The following is a 19,366-nucleotide window of genomic DNA, read 5'->3' as shown; positions in this document are numbered from 1 at the left end:
GGCTGGGATGTAGCTTAAGCGGTAACGCGCTCACCTGGCATGCGCAGGGCACCACATAAAAATAAAATTAAGATGTTGTGTCCACCGAAAATTGAAAAATCAATATTAAAAAATTCTCTCTCTCTCTATCTTTAAAAAAATAAATAAAATAAAATATACTATGTCTAAAATGGAGATTCTCCCCATTCTCCATTCAAATTTCTCCATCTGCACTCTTCTCAATATCAAATAACAACTATACCCATGCTGTTGCTCTAGCCCACTGACTCTTCTCTTTCTAACCCATCAGAAAATCCTGTCAGCTTTACCTATCCAAAATCTAATCTTTCTCAACTTCTTCAATACTATCTTTGCAGAAGTCACTATTATTCTTCAGTTGGGCTTGGTTTACTACAACAGCATCCTAGATGGTTCCCTACTTTTACTGCCCTGTAGGCCATTCTCAATATAGAACCTAGAGAGATTTTAACTCAAATATGTCAGATGATGATCTGACTACAGTGAGATCTGTCTCTGATCTCACTGCTACTTCTTGCCTTCCACCTAATACCAGTCACAATGCTAGGCATACACATGCCTCAGGGAATTGGCTTCTTATCTTTGAATCAACATTCTACCACCAAGATTATGGTGTAAACCTACAAAAACCACATTGGTTAAGATTAATGAGCATGAAAGGCATAAAATCTTATTTTGTAAATCATATTAGTATTAAGGATAATCAGAACTTTATACTTCTTTCTCTTTAAACTTGGGAAACTTTGCTTTTGTAAATCATTAGCAAAGATTGCATGAGCAGAATAAAGGACAACATCTGTGAAAGACCAGAATACTGAAGAGCGTATCAGAGTATTTCTCACTTCTGTTATAGCCAGTTTTAATCGTTAACTCAAAATGTCTGATATACAAAATATGCTCAAGGCACTGCTTGAAGACATGTTTTCTGAAACCAAATCTCCCTTACTTGGCAAATTCAGTAAAGTTTAGCTTTTTTTTTTCTCAGATGATTTTATTAATCCACATTGCTAAATCCCTCTTTTTTTTTTTTTTTTTTTTTTGGTGGTGCTGGGGATTGAACCCAGGGATTTGTGCATACTAGGCAAGCCCTCTACCAAATGAGCTATATTCTCCAGACCCAATCCCTCTTCTCTAGTCACTAACCGAATGTCATCTTCTCAATAAGGCCTACTCCTCATCATTTTATTTAAAATGGCAACTTGTCCATTATTAACAACTTCAACCCCAGCCAGTCCAATTTCCTATATTTTTATTTTTATGTAAATTTTTCATCTTACAATACACTGAGTAATTTAGTTGTTATGTATATTCTATCTCCTTCCATTCAAATATGTTTAATACAGAAAATTTTTTGTCCCCTTGTTCACTGCCATCTTTCCCAAGTGCCTCATATTACCAAACATTAAATATTAGGTAAATGAACCTTTGACACACAGGCCATCAAGATCAATCCGGGGAGAATTATTCTAAATAGGCAGAAGCCTATAAACAAACAAGTCTAAAATAAAGCAAGTACTAACAGAATTTAAATTAAAATGACCAATACTACGCACATACCAAATTTAATTCCCTTTAATGTCTAGTTTCTTTGAAAATGAATTAAAGTATTTAAATGATATTAGAAACATTGAAAGATTTTTTTTTTTTTTTTTTGGTACTGGGAATTGCACTCAGGGGCACTCAACCACTAAGCCACATACCCAGCCCTATTTTGTATTTAATTTAGTGTCTCACTGAGTTGCTTAGTGCCTCACTGTTGCTGAGGCTGGCTTTGAACTCTCCATCCTCCTGTCTTGGCCTCCCAAGCCGCTGGGATTACAGGTATGCACCACGCTACACCTGGCTAAAAGACCATTTTTTAAAAAGCATCATTATAACACTTACCATTTATAGCCTGTGAAAGTTGAGTTTCATCATTTAAGAAGCCTAGTAATGAGGAATCTTGTTCATTTTCTGACTCATCATTTTCATCTGATGAAACACATTCTGCATCTTCTTCGGAAAGTTCTGCTTCATCATCGAAAAACTTCCTAGCTATATGCTAAAATAAATTAGAAAACACCCTTGAGAAAATAGTTTCTTTTCATGGTTTAATTTCTGAAAAATAGATTTTTAATTTGGAGGGGTTTGTTGGGGATCAAACCCAGGGCCTTGTACTAAATTTAAAGTAATGCAACACTGGAAGACAAAGTACCAACACAAAGGAGAAAAAATATATCACATTTGGAGATTTTAATTCCAGGGAAAAAAACAAAAAGAAGATTGGTAGCAAAATACTTTTTAAAAAATTGTGTGATTTTTCTGTGGGGCATGGTGGTATGCGCCTGTAATCCCAGTGACTCAGAAAGCTGAGGCACCAGCAAGTGCAACTTAATTAGATATTGTCAAAATGTGAAACAATAAAAAATAAAAAGGACTGGGGGGTGTAGCTCAGTGGTCGAATTCCCCTGGTTTAATCCCTAGTACAAAAAGAAAAGAAAAGAAAAAGAAACTGTGGCATCTTTCTATTAAAAAAAATTTACTTACTTTGATATAGAAGCCAATGATCCTTACTAATAAAATATGTATATGTAAAATAAAGAAAAGATTACCTTTAGGTGACTCTGTGTCTTTTGGACTTTGGTGCCTCTTCTGGCATTCCTGTTACAGTCCTTGAAATCTTCTAATTGTGAATGTGGTCTGTGAAAATTCTCACCCTCATCACTAGATGATAATTCTGACTATAAAAATGCAACAAAATTTTGACATAAGCAAAAATATTTGAATTGTTTTATCTTACATTTTTCAAGGACTGTTGCTTTCATTTTCATATTTTTCTTTTTAAGTAGTTGGCCCAATATTCTCTTAGGAAAATAAAATTGATCTCACAACTCAGATTATTGTTATAAACACATAATACTGAAGAATTTTAAAACCAATAAGTTAAATAATACTACATGCTAATTACCAAACCAGGTTATGTAAATAATACTAGCATATATATTTATTCAATTTAGTATCACATCAAATTATTTAATAAACTCTTATTTTCAGTTTAATTTCCTTTAAATATCCTTGAGAGTTTCCCCAAAACTAATCAAATCTGTTAGAAAATACAGGAATCCTCTGAAACCAAGAAATCAATATAACAATAACAAAGTTTGACTCCAAGACCTACCACTACATCTCTTATAATATAAAGCCCATCAAAAGAATCAATAGTTTATCAAAATAATTTCAATTCACAGAAACAATTTTTAACTTAAAACAGATTGATCATTAGCATTCAGTACTTAGCTTTTTTTTCTTTTTTGGTACCAGGGATTGAACCCATGGGTGTTCACCCAGAGCCACATCCCCAGCCTTTTTCTGTATTTTATTTAGAAACAGGGTCTCACTGAGTTACTTAGAGCCTCACTAAATTGCTGAGGCTGGTTTTGAACTCAGGATCCTCCTACCTCAGCCTCCCATGCCACTGGAATTATAGGCACATTCTACCATGCCTAACAGAATATATTCTTGATAATATCCCCAGCATCTTAACATAGTACTATGCTTAGAAAAGTCTACAATAAATACAGCTCTGAAAACTAAAAGGTAGAAATTCTTCTTCTTCTTCTTCTTTTTTTTTTGGTATAGGGGATTAAACTCAGGGGCACTCAACCACTGAGCCACATCCCCAGCCCTATTTTGTATTTTATTTAGAGATAGGGTCTCACTGAGTTGCTTAGCACACGGCTTTTGCTGAGGCTGGCTTTGAACTCGTGATCCTCCTGTCTCAGCCTCCCAAGCCACTGGGATTACAGGCATGTACCACCGCACCCAACAAAGGTAGAAATTTTAATCACATCAGATATAGTATCAATTTTCCTGTTACCCATATACCTATAGAGAAAATATAACTATATTTACCTATACATACATTTAAGATTTATTCTAAAAGAATCTAAATTATTATACATTATCTATTTACTTACTCTAAGAAACCTGCGCTTTTTGGCAGCATGAATTGGAGAATCAACTTCACTATTTTTCTGATCCTAGGTAAAGTAAGCAAATGGATAAACAAACTGAGAAAGGTTATACAAAATCCTCAAGGGAAGAAAATATTCTTTAATGATTACATTATTGTAATTACTGAATGACTCACTTCAGGTGATTCTAAAACATTTCCTTTTCGTTTTTTACTTCTTAGGAAAATCTCATCATCTTCACTTTCATTGCTTACTAGTAATGGTTCATCTGTAATTTATTTAAAAAAATCCAGTCAGAGATTTGAGTTTACCCAATCATAACTACATACCTTACAAATGGTTACAATAATGAATATTTCTGGCAATCTCAACATTTATTTACTTTTTAAAAAAGTTTTTCAAAAGTTTGGCTAAAAAAAATCAGCCTGGAAAGAGAGAGAAAAATAAACAGTGCCAATGGGGAAAATAGGGACAATAACTTTGATAATAAATCCTGAACGAGATTCAGCTTTATACATTGCATGAAATGAGAACAAGAGAAAGCAAGATGTAATTTTAGTCTAGAATTCATCTCTAAACCAATTATGGTCTTTTTGTCCCTTGCACTTATTATCCTCTTTCGTGAATGAATGAAATCATTAAAATACAGTCTACAAAATTATGTATTAAAAGATTCTTTTTTATTTCTCTGTATACATATGTGTACATGAACATGTACGTTTAAGCAGAAGATTTTAAAAATGCAGGCTGGGGTTGTGGCTCAGTAGTAGAGCACTTGTCTAGCATGTGTGAGGCACTGGGTTTGATTCTTAGCACCACATATAAATAAATGAATAAAATAAAGGTCCCTCAACATCTTAATTTAAAAAAAAAAGGTAAGATATTCACCAAAATGTAACTAGCATTACATATTCAAGGTCAGAAGGAACGTGAAAATGAAAACCCTCAGGCTTGTGGCGTAGCTCAGTTGTAAAAACGCATACTTTGCATGAACAATGTTCTGGGTTCACTGCCCAGCACCAAAAGAAAACAAAAACAAAGTCCTCATACGCAAAATCAACTACTTCACATTTTTAAGTACTTAATTAAAGTTCTGTTTCTACATTTTGAAAAAATTTTGATTGAAAACACCCTTTGATTCTTCATGAAACCTTCTACAATAGCCCTGTGGGAGTTTTAAGATATGTTTGCAAGTTCTTTTGCAGGCATATTATTTACAAGTATAAATCATAAGAGGAATTATGTTTACATCCTTGCTCTTTCTCTTGTATTACCTGCATGAGGAGAAGCCAGATGCTGTTTGTTTTGCTCTGATGCCCAGGCTAATCTCTAACTCCTAGGCTCAAGCAATCCTCTCACCTCCACTTCCTGAGTAGCTGGGACTACAGACATACATCACCATCCCCAGCTACCACATGCTTTGTTTTAAGGACATATCTAGGACCCTATGGAGAAATCCACACATCAAACTGAGGTTTCCTACCAGTAGTAATGTAAATCAACTTAAAAGCAGATCCTCCAAACCTATTCAAGCTTTCAGATAACCAGAGCCATGGTCAATATCTAAATTACAACCTCTAAACTATCCTGAGCCAGAACCTTTCTAAACTACCCTAAACTTCTAATTCATAAAAAGTTTGAGAAAATAAACAGTTCTCTTTTAAGTCATTATATTCTGAGAGTAGCTAATTAGGCAGCAATAGATAACTAATAGAGATTTTGGTACCTCAAAAGGGAATTGACATAAGAAAAACCTAAAATGGGGAAGCAACTTTGGAATTAGATAGTGGGCAGAAACTGAGAGGATTTAAGTTTTCTTGAAGCCTTGAAGAGCCTCAGAGACATTGTTCATAAGAATATTAATGCCACTTGAGGAGTCCACAGGTAAGAACTTATTGGAAATAGGATGAAAGAAAATCTTTTATAAACATTGCCAGAAAGTGTGGAAACACTGTAATTAACATGGAAAGTAGAATATGTACCTACTGACTGAGGTGATCTCACTAAACAGACTTCTAGACAAATGTTTACAATATCACTTATTGCTTCTTGCTGTTAAAGTAAAAAACAAGAGAGAAAATAAACTAAAAAAAGAACTATTAAACATGAAACGGGGAGTGGGGGGGGCGCATGCGGGTGCTGGGGTTGTGCCTCAGTGGTAGAGTGCTTGCCTAGCATGTAGGAGGCACTGGGTTCCATTCTCAGCACCACATATAAATAAATGTAAAAAAAATAAAGATCCATTGACAACTAAAAATATATTTAACAAAACAAAACATAAAATGGGTGGAACATGCTGCTTCTGAAAATTCCAGGCATCCTCAGGTGGCAGACAATACTAAAATTAGTAAATTTTCTAATCAAACTGTTGGGAGCAATGAATGAATTACAGGTTTCTCGGAAAGTCCCAACGCAGAAGCAATGCCCTTCTCAGAACTCTCAGTGGAAAGGCACTGATTGAGATTTCTTAGTCACTGGTGACATCTGTTCAAAGGGGGTTCTGTAAAACTCACAGAACTTAATGGTTCATGGACTTGTGTTCAAACAGAAACTGCCTGGAGGTAGAAGAGAGAAGGGTGTAAGCTGATAAGCCCCAATTAGGCTGTTTCCACTCACAACTTTGTTTATCCTGAAGAAGCTTTCTCAAAGTGAATCCTTTTGATGTAGAACCTGCAGGTGATCAGTCTCTTTCCCATCAGGAGTTTAGTTGGTCCACCAAGTCCCATTTTCTCTATATTTGTGTGTGTGTGTCTTATTTCCAATACTCTCACTGGCCCAGTGAAATCAAAGGTGGTGCCTCAAGCTGATGCAATGGTAAATGCATGTAATACCAGCAACTCAGGAGGCTGACACAGGAGGATTACAAATTCAAGGTCAACCTGGGCAATTTAGGAAGGCAAGGGCTGGAGATGTAGCTCAATGGTAAAACCCCCTTGGGTTCAATACCCAGTAGGTAAAAATAAAACAAACTAAAATAAGGTGATGCCTCAGAATACTGTTCAGTCAGACAAAAGGTCCCTTAAATATTTTAAGGATGCGCCTCAGAGATTCTCTCAAATAACAAGACTTTTTAAGAAGCTTAAGAAATTATCTTCTAGATATCTCAGCAAAAGTCTAAGGTATGGGGCTGAAGATATAACTCAATTGGTACAATTCCTGCCTTGCATGCAAAAGGCCCTGGGTTCAATCACCAGCAACACACACACACACACACACACACACACACACACACAAAGTCTAAGGTAAAGAAAGACATTTTTCTTCCCCAAAAAGATTTGTGGGCATAGATAATTGACAATATATAATGGAATGGACTCCAAGAAGATTTATAAGATGCTCATCAAGACTTAAAAGAAATAATATTGGAAGATAGATAGCCAGCTGCAATTGAAAGGGATAAACAGTATAAATTGAAAAGGCAACTCTGACTCCAAATTTATAACAAAAAGCAGCAGGCAGGAGTTACCTGTTTAAAGAAAAAAATCAAATATTCAGAGGATGGAGCCAAGAATCAGAGAATATTCCCATATTTTGAGCCCTAATCAAGGAATTTCCAGTTTTAGCCCTGCTGGATTTCAGTCGCTATGGACTAATAACTCCTGTGTACCTTCCATTGCTCCCTTACCCTTTTTTATTTTTATTTTTTTTTTTTGGTACTGGGGATTTAATTCATGAGTACTCAACCACTGAGCAACACCCCCAGCCCCACCCTGTATTTCATTTAGAAACAGGATCCAAGTTGCATAGCAACTTAACTCTTATTGAGGCTGGGGATAAATTTGCGATCCTCCTGTCTCAGCCTCCAGAGCAGCTAAGATTACAGGCATGTGCCCCTGTGCCTAGCTTCCTTTTTGAACAGGTCATCTTGGAAGTAGATTCTCCATGCCTATTCAAGCCTTCAGATGTCTGCAACCAGAAAAAATCCTGACTATTAACAATTTAATGAGAAATCCTATGCCAGAAAGTCACCTAGCTAAGCAATTCTTGAATTCCTGACCTATGAAAACTGAGATAAATGTTATTCTAACATTTACCCCACGAATTTTGTGGTATTCTGTAACACAGCAATAGATAATACAAATCCACACAATAAGCTTCTCCTCACATTCTGTGCTAGGGAACATCTACCCAGACAGATAAACCTGAATGATTCCTTTTTGCAAAGAAGCACTAAAAAAGAAAAACAAAAAAACTTCTATGAACAAACCACATATTTGTGACCAAAATATAGAAAATGATTTAATAAACTAATGATGAAATTACTGGGGGAAGGGCACTACATAATCTGTTTTTTTCCTTTTTTCATTACCTTGTAAGGAAGTCAGAGTTAAATGAAGGGCTAGGCTACAGTAAAGAACTAATTATAGAAGGATTCCTTTTTAACTACCTTAGTATTGTTTAAATGAGCTATTTTTTAATATATATAATATGGTAAGTGATCTTAAATCCTTCAATAGATGAAATGAAAAGTATATATTAGGAAATAAAGTATATTAGGGAATAAAGACATAGTCCCTAATAAATTATATATATATATATATGCAAGATTATATTGCTCATCATTGTAGTTAAGTACAATGCTAAAAAAAATTTTAGCATAAATCTAACACAGAAACAGTAAAATAACCTCACCCATTAACAAAGACTTAATACAGTCACATTAAAGCAAATATCGAAAGCTCAGGGGCAAGATACACTTAGTGAAAATACATATGTCAGGACACACCTCAAACTATGTAGAACAGTCATGTTTTGAAAATTAAACCTATTTCCAGAACTCACCTCAAAAATGCTTTCATCCTACATAGAATATTCATGAATGATGCCTTCAATACTAATGAGAATAACATAACGAAAATATTTTACAGAGGAAACTCTCATTTTATCCTACAACTATTCTTTTTCTTTAGTTATAAGGAATAAAATTCATAAATGGTAAAATAATTTGTAAATAAATTATAGTTGTGATCTATAGAATTTAAAAAATACTTAAGTCATTTTAATACCAAATATTTAGCAGTATATTCTCTAGTTTTTCTGTAGCTATTAACTCAGATCACAGAAATTTTCTGGATACTCTATGGTCTACCCTCTATCCTCTAAATATGGTCAAAGTCTCAAATATTTTTGGATAAATCCTTTTACTTCAAACTATCCCACAAAATTCTTTACCTTCCTTCTTTTCCTTTGTTTCATCATCTTATTGCACATAAATTCTTTATTATTTTCAATAAATCTAAATTTAAGAAATTCTGAGGAGATAAAATGACAATCAACATACATATGAAGGCTTTCCAATATAACTCAAAAGTTTGTCATCTCCTGAACCTCCTAAACAGCCACTATGTTATTATGGTAATTTCCACATTTTACTGACATCATCAAACGTATGCTATATAAATGTGTTTTACAACCAAAACTTTATATTTATTTGTATATTTTACAGTCCCTAGCATAATACTTTTCCCATGGCATGCATATAAAAATCTTATATTAGTAAGCATCATCTTAAGAAAAATATAATTTGACAAATATACATGTATATATACACACACACACATACCCTTTATACTGAAAAGTTACATGTGGAAAAATTACAGGCATATTTCTAGACTATTCTAGAGTCATAGGTTTTTATAAAGATGGAATCTTTTTTTATTTTTCAGTTGTAGATGGACACAATACCTTTATTTATTTTTATGTGGTACTGAGGATTGAACTCAGTGCCTCACACATGCTACACAAGTGCTCTACCACTGAGCCACAATTGCAGACCCTAAATATAGAATCTTACCTTCAGCAGAATAATCACAGAATTGATGCAGAGAAATTTGATCACTGCTTTTAGCCTTTTCTGGAGAAAATTTTGAACCATCAAAAACTGAATCCAATGTTTCTTTGAAATGTTGTAGATTTACTTCTTCCTTATTAGAATCTGGCGTCTTAAGCATATCCTCTCTTATCTTAGAAAGTGAGCTCAATGTGTTTTTAGAAAGGGGTGTACTCATAACTTTTTCTCGTACTGGCAAAGAAAACTCAGAAAATCCAGGAGATACAAATTCTTTACCCTTTGCTGCAGTCAGTGGAAAAAGTACAAAATTTGGACTGTGTATATCTTCACTTGATGGGATAGGTATGGCTCCACTGGTAAATTTTCCAACATGATCTCTTGGTTGATTTGAGACATAATGTGTATCCTTTGCCTCCTTAATACATACATTTCTTCCAGACATATCATCTTGAAGTCTACTGTTATTTGTATCTGATGGCTGTTCTGATATTTCATCATCAGAATCTGAACTACAAAATCCTAAATCAAAGGTAATGGAAAATAAATCCCCAGAGCAATCAAAAGCATATTGATCACTCTTCCGTTTTTCCTCATGGATATCTTTCAAATCTTCATGAGATTTCCAGCTATTAGTACTACTAATAATTTGATCTTGGGATTGAGAATTATCACATAAATGTTCATCAGAAATTAAAAACTGCGAGATAGGAGCCATTTCACTTATAACAGTTTTTTTTGACACACATAAAGATTTGCAATCACTCTTCAAAGGAGAAAGGCTCACGTCATTAAACTCTTCATTACCTTCTTCAAATAATGATAAACTCTCATCCTGATTAGTTAACACTGGAAGGTCATTTTTAACAATATCACAGTTATTTCCATCAACTAAGTTCTTCGCAGGATCTATGTATATTTGAACATGTTTGTTAGTCACTATATTTTCATTTTTAATATTTTTATGTACTTTATCATCAAAGCCACGGAAGCATGACTCATCAGAAATCTTATCATTAGGTGCATCAAAGAGACAACTTTTTTCCGAAGAATGATTGATAAGTTTAAGTAAATCCAATCCTAATTTTTGTTGAGAATTCATAGCTGAACATGACATCAAAGAGGTGGACTTACAATTTAGTATGTGCTCTGCATAGGGTAGGGAAAGCAAATTCTCAAATGTAAAACCCTTAGCAGTTTCACATTCCAAGTCTGAGAATCCACTGAGAGGTGGAGGAGAATGAGATAAAAATCTCTCCACATTAGCAAGTACCTCTTTTGTCAATGAGCGACAATTATAAAATTGATCATCTGTTCTATCTATATAAAGCTCTTCTTCAAATGGAAGAAACAAATTAGATGAAAGAGATTTCTCATCACTAAAACTATTATAACCAGAATCTAAAAAATTTCCAGCAAAAGAACTAGATTTATTTGTAAACTGACCCTCTGTTACTAAGACACCTGGCTCATTGACACCATTTTCATTAATAGTACATGTGGCAGAAATTCCATCTGTCTTTTTACCATTTATTAAGTCTACCTGAAAAACAGTTTCAACAGTAGAATTTCTGTCAGTATCTAAAGAATTAATATCATCACAATTTTCTTTATTAGGCCAGTCTTTCTTCGTTTCTTTAGAAGTTTTTTTATTTGCAGAAACAATTTTAGTAGGTTTGATATGAGTTTTTTTAAAAATTTCAGCATATTTCTCATCAGATTCTGTCATTAAAAATGAACTGCCTTGATTTATATTCTTTATAAATGAAGATTTCTTGTGAGTAGTTAAGGTATCATTGGCAAGATTATTACAGTCATTCCTGGGAATGCTAAATGCCAAGCTAACATCTTCCATTTGTAAATAAGATTTCATTTCCAATTCATAGCTGCATTCATCCTGTAAATAAGGAACATAAGAAAGTCACAGAAAAACAAAACAAAATTATAATTCTATGAAATATTTCACTCTATATTAAACACATTGTAAACAATATTTCATTATTTAAATGATTATCTTAAGTCTTAAAAATTACTCTTATAAATCAAAACAATAAATGACATGACTGAAATAATCAAATTATCTTTAATCATTATATTCTTTTATTCCTCACATTTAATAAACAAAGGACCCATGATAGCTAGTTATACAAATAACAAATTTAATGAATATATAAAAATAAAAATATTGACTTTTTCCACTTCTAACATTTAATTTAATAATGTTCTAACTTCCTAAAAGTTAAGAAATTAATATACATTAGTGAAAATCACATACATATGTTAAATTTATTCTCTCAACAATAGTAAATTAAGGACAGCGTTTAGAAACTCTTAAAAAAATGGTACATGTATGTCTATTAAACTATAGCTTTGAATATATTTCTATTTTTAACAAAATCCCCAAACAAGAACTTGTAAAGTGAATTTAGGAAGGAGCTTTACTTCTCTCTCAGCCATTAAGCTAAAATTACAATTTTCACCATCCCTCTTCTTTTCCCAAATGCTACTTACTCAGGATTCCTCCCCTACTCACAGATTTGAGCAGTTAACGCCCCACTTTTTTGAATAATAAATACAATAAATACTAAAATAAGCAGTCTGTTTCCCTGCCAATAGATATGCTCCACACAGAATGTTTTATTTAGTTCATTCACTGATGTGGCCACAAGGCCTGGAACAGAATTTGGCATATGGCTGGAACTCTGTAAACACATGTTAATTTGATGACATTGTTTTTCTGGAATAAACAACTAATTACTTTATTTACAAATATTCTCAAACAATAACTATAATAAAAATAGCAGCCACAATTTATTGAGTGCCTATTATATGCCAATTACTATTTTAAGTATCTTACATGTATTGTCATTTAATCTTCACAATAACCCTATGAAGTATCCATTATCATTATTCCTATTACATAGATGAAACTGAGGCAGATAAAATGATAATACTTATTACTCAATAAATATAAATAATACTTTTTCTTATCATTATAACTTCAAGTTAAGAAAAATAAAGGGTACTTTATTTTATCACAGTAACAAAAGAAAGTTATATAAAACACTACCTCTTCATGTCTCATTCCTTCTATCATTTGCATAATGCTTACAAAATGGTGGCATCGATCTGAATGGTCAACTTGATGTATAGGAAAAGGATGATCCTGCCACACTCTCCATTCAGAGAGAGAGAGTTGATGAATCCCAAGAGTTGGTAGAGTCTTGATTAATGATTCAAATAATAATAAAAATGATAAAAACAGACACACAGTGAGATTTCAAACTAATTTAAAAAAACACACTTAATATGCAAAAAAGCCTAACAAATAATTTGAATTCATTTAGTCTTTGTCAACTAAAATCTCAAGGAAAATGATTTAATATAAATTTGCTCCTTTAAACATATTTTTAAATAATTGTTATATGAGTTACAATTTGACCATAGTCCTATTTATATAGTTTCATGTTAAGAGCAAATATTTAAGCAAATATTTTTGGCTTCAAAATTATTATTTTGCTCGGTCTATATTATAATCTAACAAGGAAACATTCATAATCTTTTCGTGATACTGATCCCAACTTTTCATGCCTGCTTCCATTCCTTACTCTTCCTTTTAATGAATAAAATAAATTCTAACAGCTGTATCTTATAGGCTTTATAAATCTTCTGAAAGAAATCATTTCTGAGGTTGTTTTTCCAGCTATAGCAATTACATATATGCAAACTTTGATCAGTTCTTTTGACTTTCATTAAGCTTATCAATGTGTTCATAATACATGAAAAAAACAAGTAACACCCAATTTAAAGTTTTAACTATACTTTAAAAACAAAAATCAAAATAATTTGTAAAAATAAAAATGTACATGACAACAACACTTATGTTAAATATTTAAAAAATCCCAAAACACAAAAGGAAACAAAAGCAGAGCAAACTACATGTATTACAGAGTAAAATGACAAATATGTGCCTATTTTGAAACAATTATATGGTGGGGTAAAAAATGGAAGAAAAAACAGAACTTATGCAAAAATATCAGTTACATTTACATATATATAATAAATAGGAAAATTAGTAATTTTTAAAAGACAGTCTAGGTTTTCTTTTTAAACTGATTACATTCTTACTTTTTAAAGTAAGTTGATAACTCCAATCACATCACTCATTACTCACAAATCTACTGCATAATCATTATAAGGAATATCTGAAACCATGATCAACTTACTGATGTGTTTTCTCCATCCTGTAAAGATACAAACTGTACTTCAGGTAGTGTTATTTCCTTAATTTCATCGCTGTCTCTTAATCTATAGACCCTGTTCCATAACTTAAATTCTTCCTCTGATAAAAACCAGTTATTTGAATTATTTTGCCTTATTCCTGTAAATGAAAAAATTATTGAAAAACAATTTTTAAAAATCTGCAAAGGCAAACACAAAATATATAAATATCAACTTAAACTGTTTTGTCTACTCACATCCTCTAAGTAATTCTTTTTTTCTTTTTTTTTGAATATTTATTTATTTATTTTTTAGTTATCGGCAGACACATCTTTGTTGGTATGTGGTGCTGAAGATCGAACCCGGGCCGCACGCATGCCAGACGAGCACGCTACCACTTGAGCCACATCCCTAGCCCTCCTCTAAGTAATTCAATTCCTTTTTTTTTTTTTAATTTATTTTTCAGTTTTTGGCGGACACAACATCTTTTGTTTGTATGTGGTGCTGAGAATCGAACCCAGGTCACACGCATGCCAGGCGAGCGCGCTACCGCTTGAGCCACATCCCCAGCCCTCAATTTCTTAAAACTATAATTTATTATAGGAATGCAATCTGTTTATCACTTTCTGCTTCTACATATCTTCTAAACTTCTCTCATCTCTTTTAAAGTACTCTGTCTAGGAACTAACCTTTAGCAATGACTTCATTATTCTCCTTTAGAGATTACAGAAGCCAAGAACAATTAATTTTCTATGCAGCAATTCCTTATTTATTTTAGTCCTAGGGATTGTCCCAGGGGCACTCTACCCTGAGCTATATGTCTAGCCCTTTTATTTTTTATTTTGAAACAGGGTTTTATTAAGTTGCCCAAGCCAGCCTCAAACTTGTGATCCTCCTGCCTCAGCCTCCCAAATCACAGGGAACCAGGAATGCACCCAGCTCAACTCTGTTTTTATGCTCAAAACCTATTGCATCTTGGTAAGTTGCTGAGACTGACCTGGAACTGCCTCAGTTTCCTGAATTTCTGGGATTACAGGCCTTGCTACCTGCCCAACCTATTATGCAGCTTTTTAAAAGCTTTTTAATTTATTTTTTGTAATGTCAGTTTTTCATTTTTGTTGTTGTTTTCCGGTATGGGGATTGAATACTTTACTGCTAAACCACATCCCATGTCCTTTTATTTCTTTTTTGAGATAGGGTCTCCCTAAATTGTTGAGGGTGATCTAACTTGCAGTTCTCTTGCCACAGCCTCCAAGTTGCTGAAATTACAAGTGTGCACCACGCCCAACTTATCATGTCATTTTTTTTCTTTTTATTGGTTCTTTTTAGTTATACATAATTAGAATTCATTTTGACATAATTATAAAAGTATGAAATTTGATAATTCAGTACCCAGTACTTCCCCTTTCCCTCCCTCCCTTCCCCTCTCCATACATCCTTCCTTCTATCCTCCTGATCTTTCTATTATAGGTGTTTTTTTTTTTTAATTTTAGTTAGTGTTATTATGTCATTTTTGGAAGTACCAGGCCTATTCCCCCTGCACTTTACTTCTCTTTTCCCACTGCCTATTTAAAAGTTTAAGCCTACAACCTTTTTAGTTTTAGCTTTTATCCCTACCTCAAATTTCAAACTTTCTAAAACTGCTACAATACAATCACACTAGTTTTCACTTGTAAGTTTTCATACTATATTTCATCCAGACTTTAGATAACAAAAAAAGTCCAAAAGAAGCTATGCATGAGAATGCATCTGTAGATTCAAACAACCTCAGACTGGAAATATTCGGGGTGAGGGGGATTATACCTGTACAAACATGTAGACTTTATTTTCTTGCTATTATTCTCTAAACAATACGATATGACAACAATTACCATAACATTTATATTGTATTAAGTACTATAAGCAAAGTAGAAATGATTTAAGGTATACGAAAGGGGTCTGAGGTTGTGGCCCAGTGGTAGAGTGCTTGCCTAGCACGTGTGAAACACTAGGTTCTATCCTCAGCACCAAATAAAAATAAATAAAGAAATAAATAAAATAGAGGTGTTGTGTCCATCTACAACTAAAAATGTTGTTTTTTTTTTTTTAAAGTATATGAAAGGATGTCCCTAAGATATATACATATGTTATGTCATTGTATTTAAGAAACTTGAACATACCTGGTGGGGTCCTGAGCTCAATCCCCAACAAACACAAAGAGATGATTATACATTTTTGTTATCTATCTTATCATGCAATAGTTGTCCAAAATTTATTCTTCCTAACTGCAACTTTTTACCCACTGACCAACCTCTTCCCATCCACATCCCTCCTCAAGCTTCTGGTAACCACTATTGTACCTTCTACATCTGAGATACATAAAACTTTTTTAGTTTCCATGTATGATTGAGATTGCGAAACATCTATTCTCTCTGTGAAAAGCTATACTTTTTATCTAGAAGACAAAATCAAGTCATCTGGAAAAACATACAGAGACAGATTTTTCAACATAAGGTATAATATTCCACAATTACATACAGTTGTTCAACAATGAAAAGAATCCTCATTAGAATACGATATATTCCATGTTTGTTTAAATACATCAAACTAGATTCTGCTGTAATGTATAAATTTTTTTTTAAAAAAAGAATTCTCATAAAGGAATAAAAATCTATTTTTCTTTTTTTCTTAAAGAGATAGGATCTATATTACAAACGCTAGCCTCAAATTCCTGGGCTCAAGGAATCTTCCTAACCCAGACTCCTGGATAGTGGGATGATAGGCACAGGCTACCAGGCACAGGGAAGAAGTAAAATTTCTATTAACAGAAATATTCAAGTTAAGGCAGGGTATGCATTTTAAAAAGATGTTGTAATAAACATTCCTACCTTGATAATAATGATGATCCCTAAGATTCCTTCCAAATCTTAAATTACTATTATGTATTTATGATTCTTTAAAAGTCCCTTTAAGATTAATAAAATCCAAGAAATAAACTTTTTTATTTCTAATTTTCATAGTGCAAATATTTCAAGATATTTTGGGGGGATGCTGGGGATATGGCTCAGTAGTAGAGCACTTGCCTAGCATGTGGAAGGCCCTAATTTCAATCTCTAGGGTGGGGGCGGGTAATTTTCTTGGTATCAGCAAAGTCTCCACAGTTTCTAAGCTAGTGATTCTCATTACTGTGTTCTTGGCAAAAATATTTTTTTCAAAACATTATTTGTTTTTTACTCTCTCAATATTACCAGTAACTGTCTAAATTTAACCACTATCTGTTCTAAGGGTAAATATTTAGGTTTCTTCCCTCTGAATAAAGGAAAGGTGTTCCCTCTCCCTTTCTTAGAACATTTCCAGAGGCACTTAATGTTTCCAAGTCCTTCTTTAACCCTTTGACATATATGGAAATATTTATAAAGGATAAAGGAGCTGCTACACAGCTTTTCAAATAAAAAATGTTCATCTTAAGAATTGAGGCGCTATCTCTTTAAAATGCAAACATCAAGGAACCGACAGTGTCCCTACCTTTTAATCACCATAAGAGTTTAGCTTAGGCACCTTTCTGGAAGTTGTCTACCTCTCATTGTCATAGAAGTAAGAGAAGTTTTATTATTCCTCTGAATAAAGGCAATTACTAACACAAACAGTTATCTCAATTACCAGGTAAATTTAGGATAAACTAGGAAAGAATGTATAGTATATGAGGACAAGTTACTGTTAATCTTAAGAACATATGTAAAGGATTATAATCACTCAGTGATATACACAGGGAGAATTTCTGTCTTCGTATTATCTTAGTAGATGCCCATAATTCACACTGTAATCTAATTTAATGCTTATTCAATATAAAAAATGATTTTCTTTTCAATACTTTGTGGAGAGGATTCTCTGGGTCGGTGATATTATTTTCAATTTTCCCCAGCGCTGCATTTCTATCACTCGGTAAGGACAATATGTCTTTCCCTCGCCACATGAACAATTTCTTATTCTTCCAAAGAGAACACTCAAAACATCTTAGAAGATATACTGAGATTTTCAAAGAAATACTATATCAAGATATGACCTATCTTATCAAGATAAAAATAAGGGGGTGAATGAAGCATGTGTCAAATGGGAAACTTCATTTACCATTTCTACAGGAAAACAGAGATGAGTTCCGCTGTACCTTCCGAGAGGGCTTCTTTGGTTTATACACCCCATGTGTGATGAACATTTTATGTAATTCTGGATTGATTCCATCAGGAACCATTCGTGGACTTCCTTGGTAAAAATGAAGGACATGTCTATTACCTGAAATAGCTTTATAAATATTTCTTTTGTTGGACTGACTCTGGTTGTAAGTCTGAAAAAAATATATATATATAAAATGTCAAATCACATTATTTTTATTATAACCACTCAGCCAAAATAAGCAATTATTCTATTAGTTGGGGCTTATTATAAATATTAAACTAAATCCTGATTCACTTAAATGTGTAAAGAATAAAATTTCTATTGCCCCAAATTTTAAAACATAGCAGAATAATCATTGATGAGGTGTTAATTTCCAGAATATACAAAGAACTCAAAAAGCTTAATACCATAAAAACAAATAACCCAACCAATAAATGGGGAAAGGAACTAAACAGACACTTCACAGAAGAAGAAATACAATCGATCAACAAATATATGGAAAAATGTTCAATATCTCTAGCAATTAGAGAAACTCAAAACTACACTGAGATTTCACCTCACTCCAGTCAGAATGGCAATTATCAACAATACAAGTAACGTTTGGGCCCAGTGGCATAAGCCTGTAATACCAGCATCTCGGAGGCTGAGGTAGGAAGATGGCAAGTTCAAAGCCAGTCTCAGCAACTTAGTAGGACCCTGTCTCAAAACATAAAAAGGGCTGGGAACTAGCTCAGTGGTTAAGTGCCTCTGGGTTCAATCATGGTACCACACTCCACTCCACACCCACCTCCCCCACAAAAAAAAAAAAAAAGAATACAAGTAACAATAAATGTTGGTGAGGATGTAGAAAAAAAGATACATTCATACATTGTAGATGGGAATGCAAATTGGTACAACCACAATGGAAAGTATGGAGATTAATTAAAAAACTAGGAAGCTACTACCATTTGACCCAGTTATACCACTCCTCAGTATATACACAAAGGAGTTAAAATCAGCATACTACAGTAAAGCATGCCACATCAATGTTTATAGCAGCTCAATTCACAACAGCTAAGCCAACTCAGGTGCCTTAAACAGATGAATGTTATATAATTTATATATATAAAACATTACTCAGTCATAAAGAATAATGACAACCTTGGGGCTTGGGATGTGGCATGCGTGAGGCACTGGGTTCGATCCTCAGCACCACATAAAAAAAATAAAATAAAGATATTGTAAAAAAAAAAAA

The 19,366-nt window shown here is 33.3% G+C and overlaps 1 protein-coding gene across 2 annotated transcripts in view; it reads right to left on the bottom strand.

Moving 5' to 3' along the window:
- Fancm (FA complementation group M) overlaps window positions 1-19,366 on the bottom strand; it is a 66,800-nt gene that overhangs the window by 19,672 nt on the left and 27,762 nt on the right. For both annotated transcript variants that reach the window (XM_076848255.2, XM_076848256.2), the window contains 8 exons: window positions 18,088-18,301; window positions 13,986-14,140; window positions 12,830-12,982; window positions 9,766-11,656; window positions 4,148-4,239; window positions 3,975-4,037; window positions 2,610-2,738; window positions 1,903-2,059 (listed from right to left, as the gene is read on the bottom strand). In XM_076848255.2, the coding sequence (XP_076704370.2) occupies window positions 1,903-2,059; window positions 2,610-2,738; window positions 3,975-4,037; window positions 4,148-4,239; window positions 9,766-11,656; window positions 12,830-12,982; window positions 13,986-14,140; window positions 18,088-18,301 (2,854 nt within the window). The remainder of the gene's footprint in view (window positions 1-1,902; window positions 2,060-2,609; window positions 2,739-3,974; window positions 4,038-4,147; window positions 4,240-9,765; window positions 11,657-12,829; window positions 12,983-13,985; window positions 14,141-18,087; window positions 18,302-19,366) is intronic.

Source organism: Callospermophilus lateralis, chromosome 3, assembly GCF_048772815.1.
Source record: "Callospermophilus lateralis isolate mCalLat2 chromosome 3, mCalLat2.hap1, whole genome shotgun sequence".
NCBI classification, from domain to species: domain Eukaryota; kingdom Metazoa; phylum Chordata; class Mammalia; order Rodentia; family Sciuridae; genus Callospermophilus; species Callospermophilus lateralis.
Note: the sequence above shows the minus strand (reverse complement) of the source record. Positions and strands in the feature narration are given on the sequence as shown.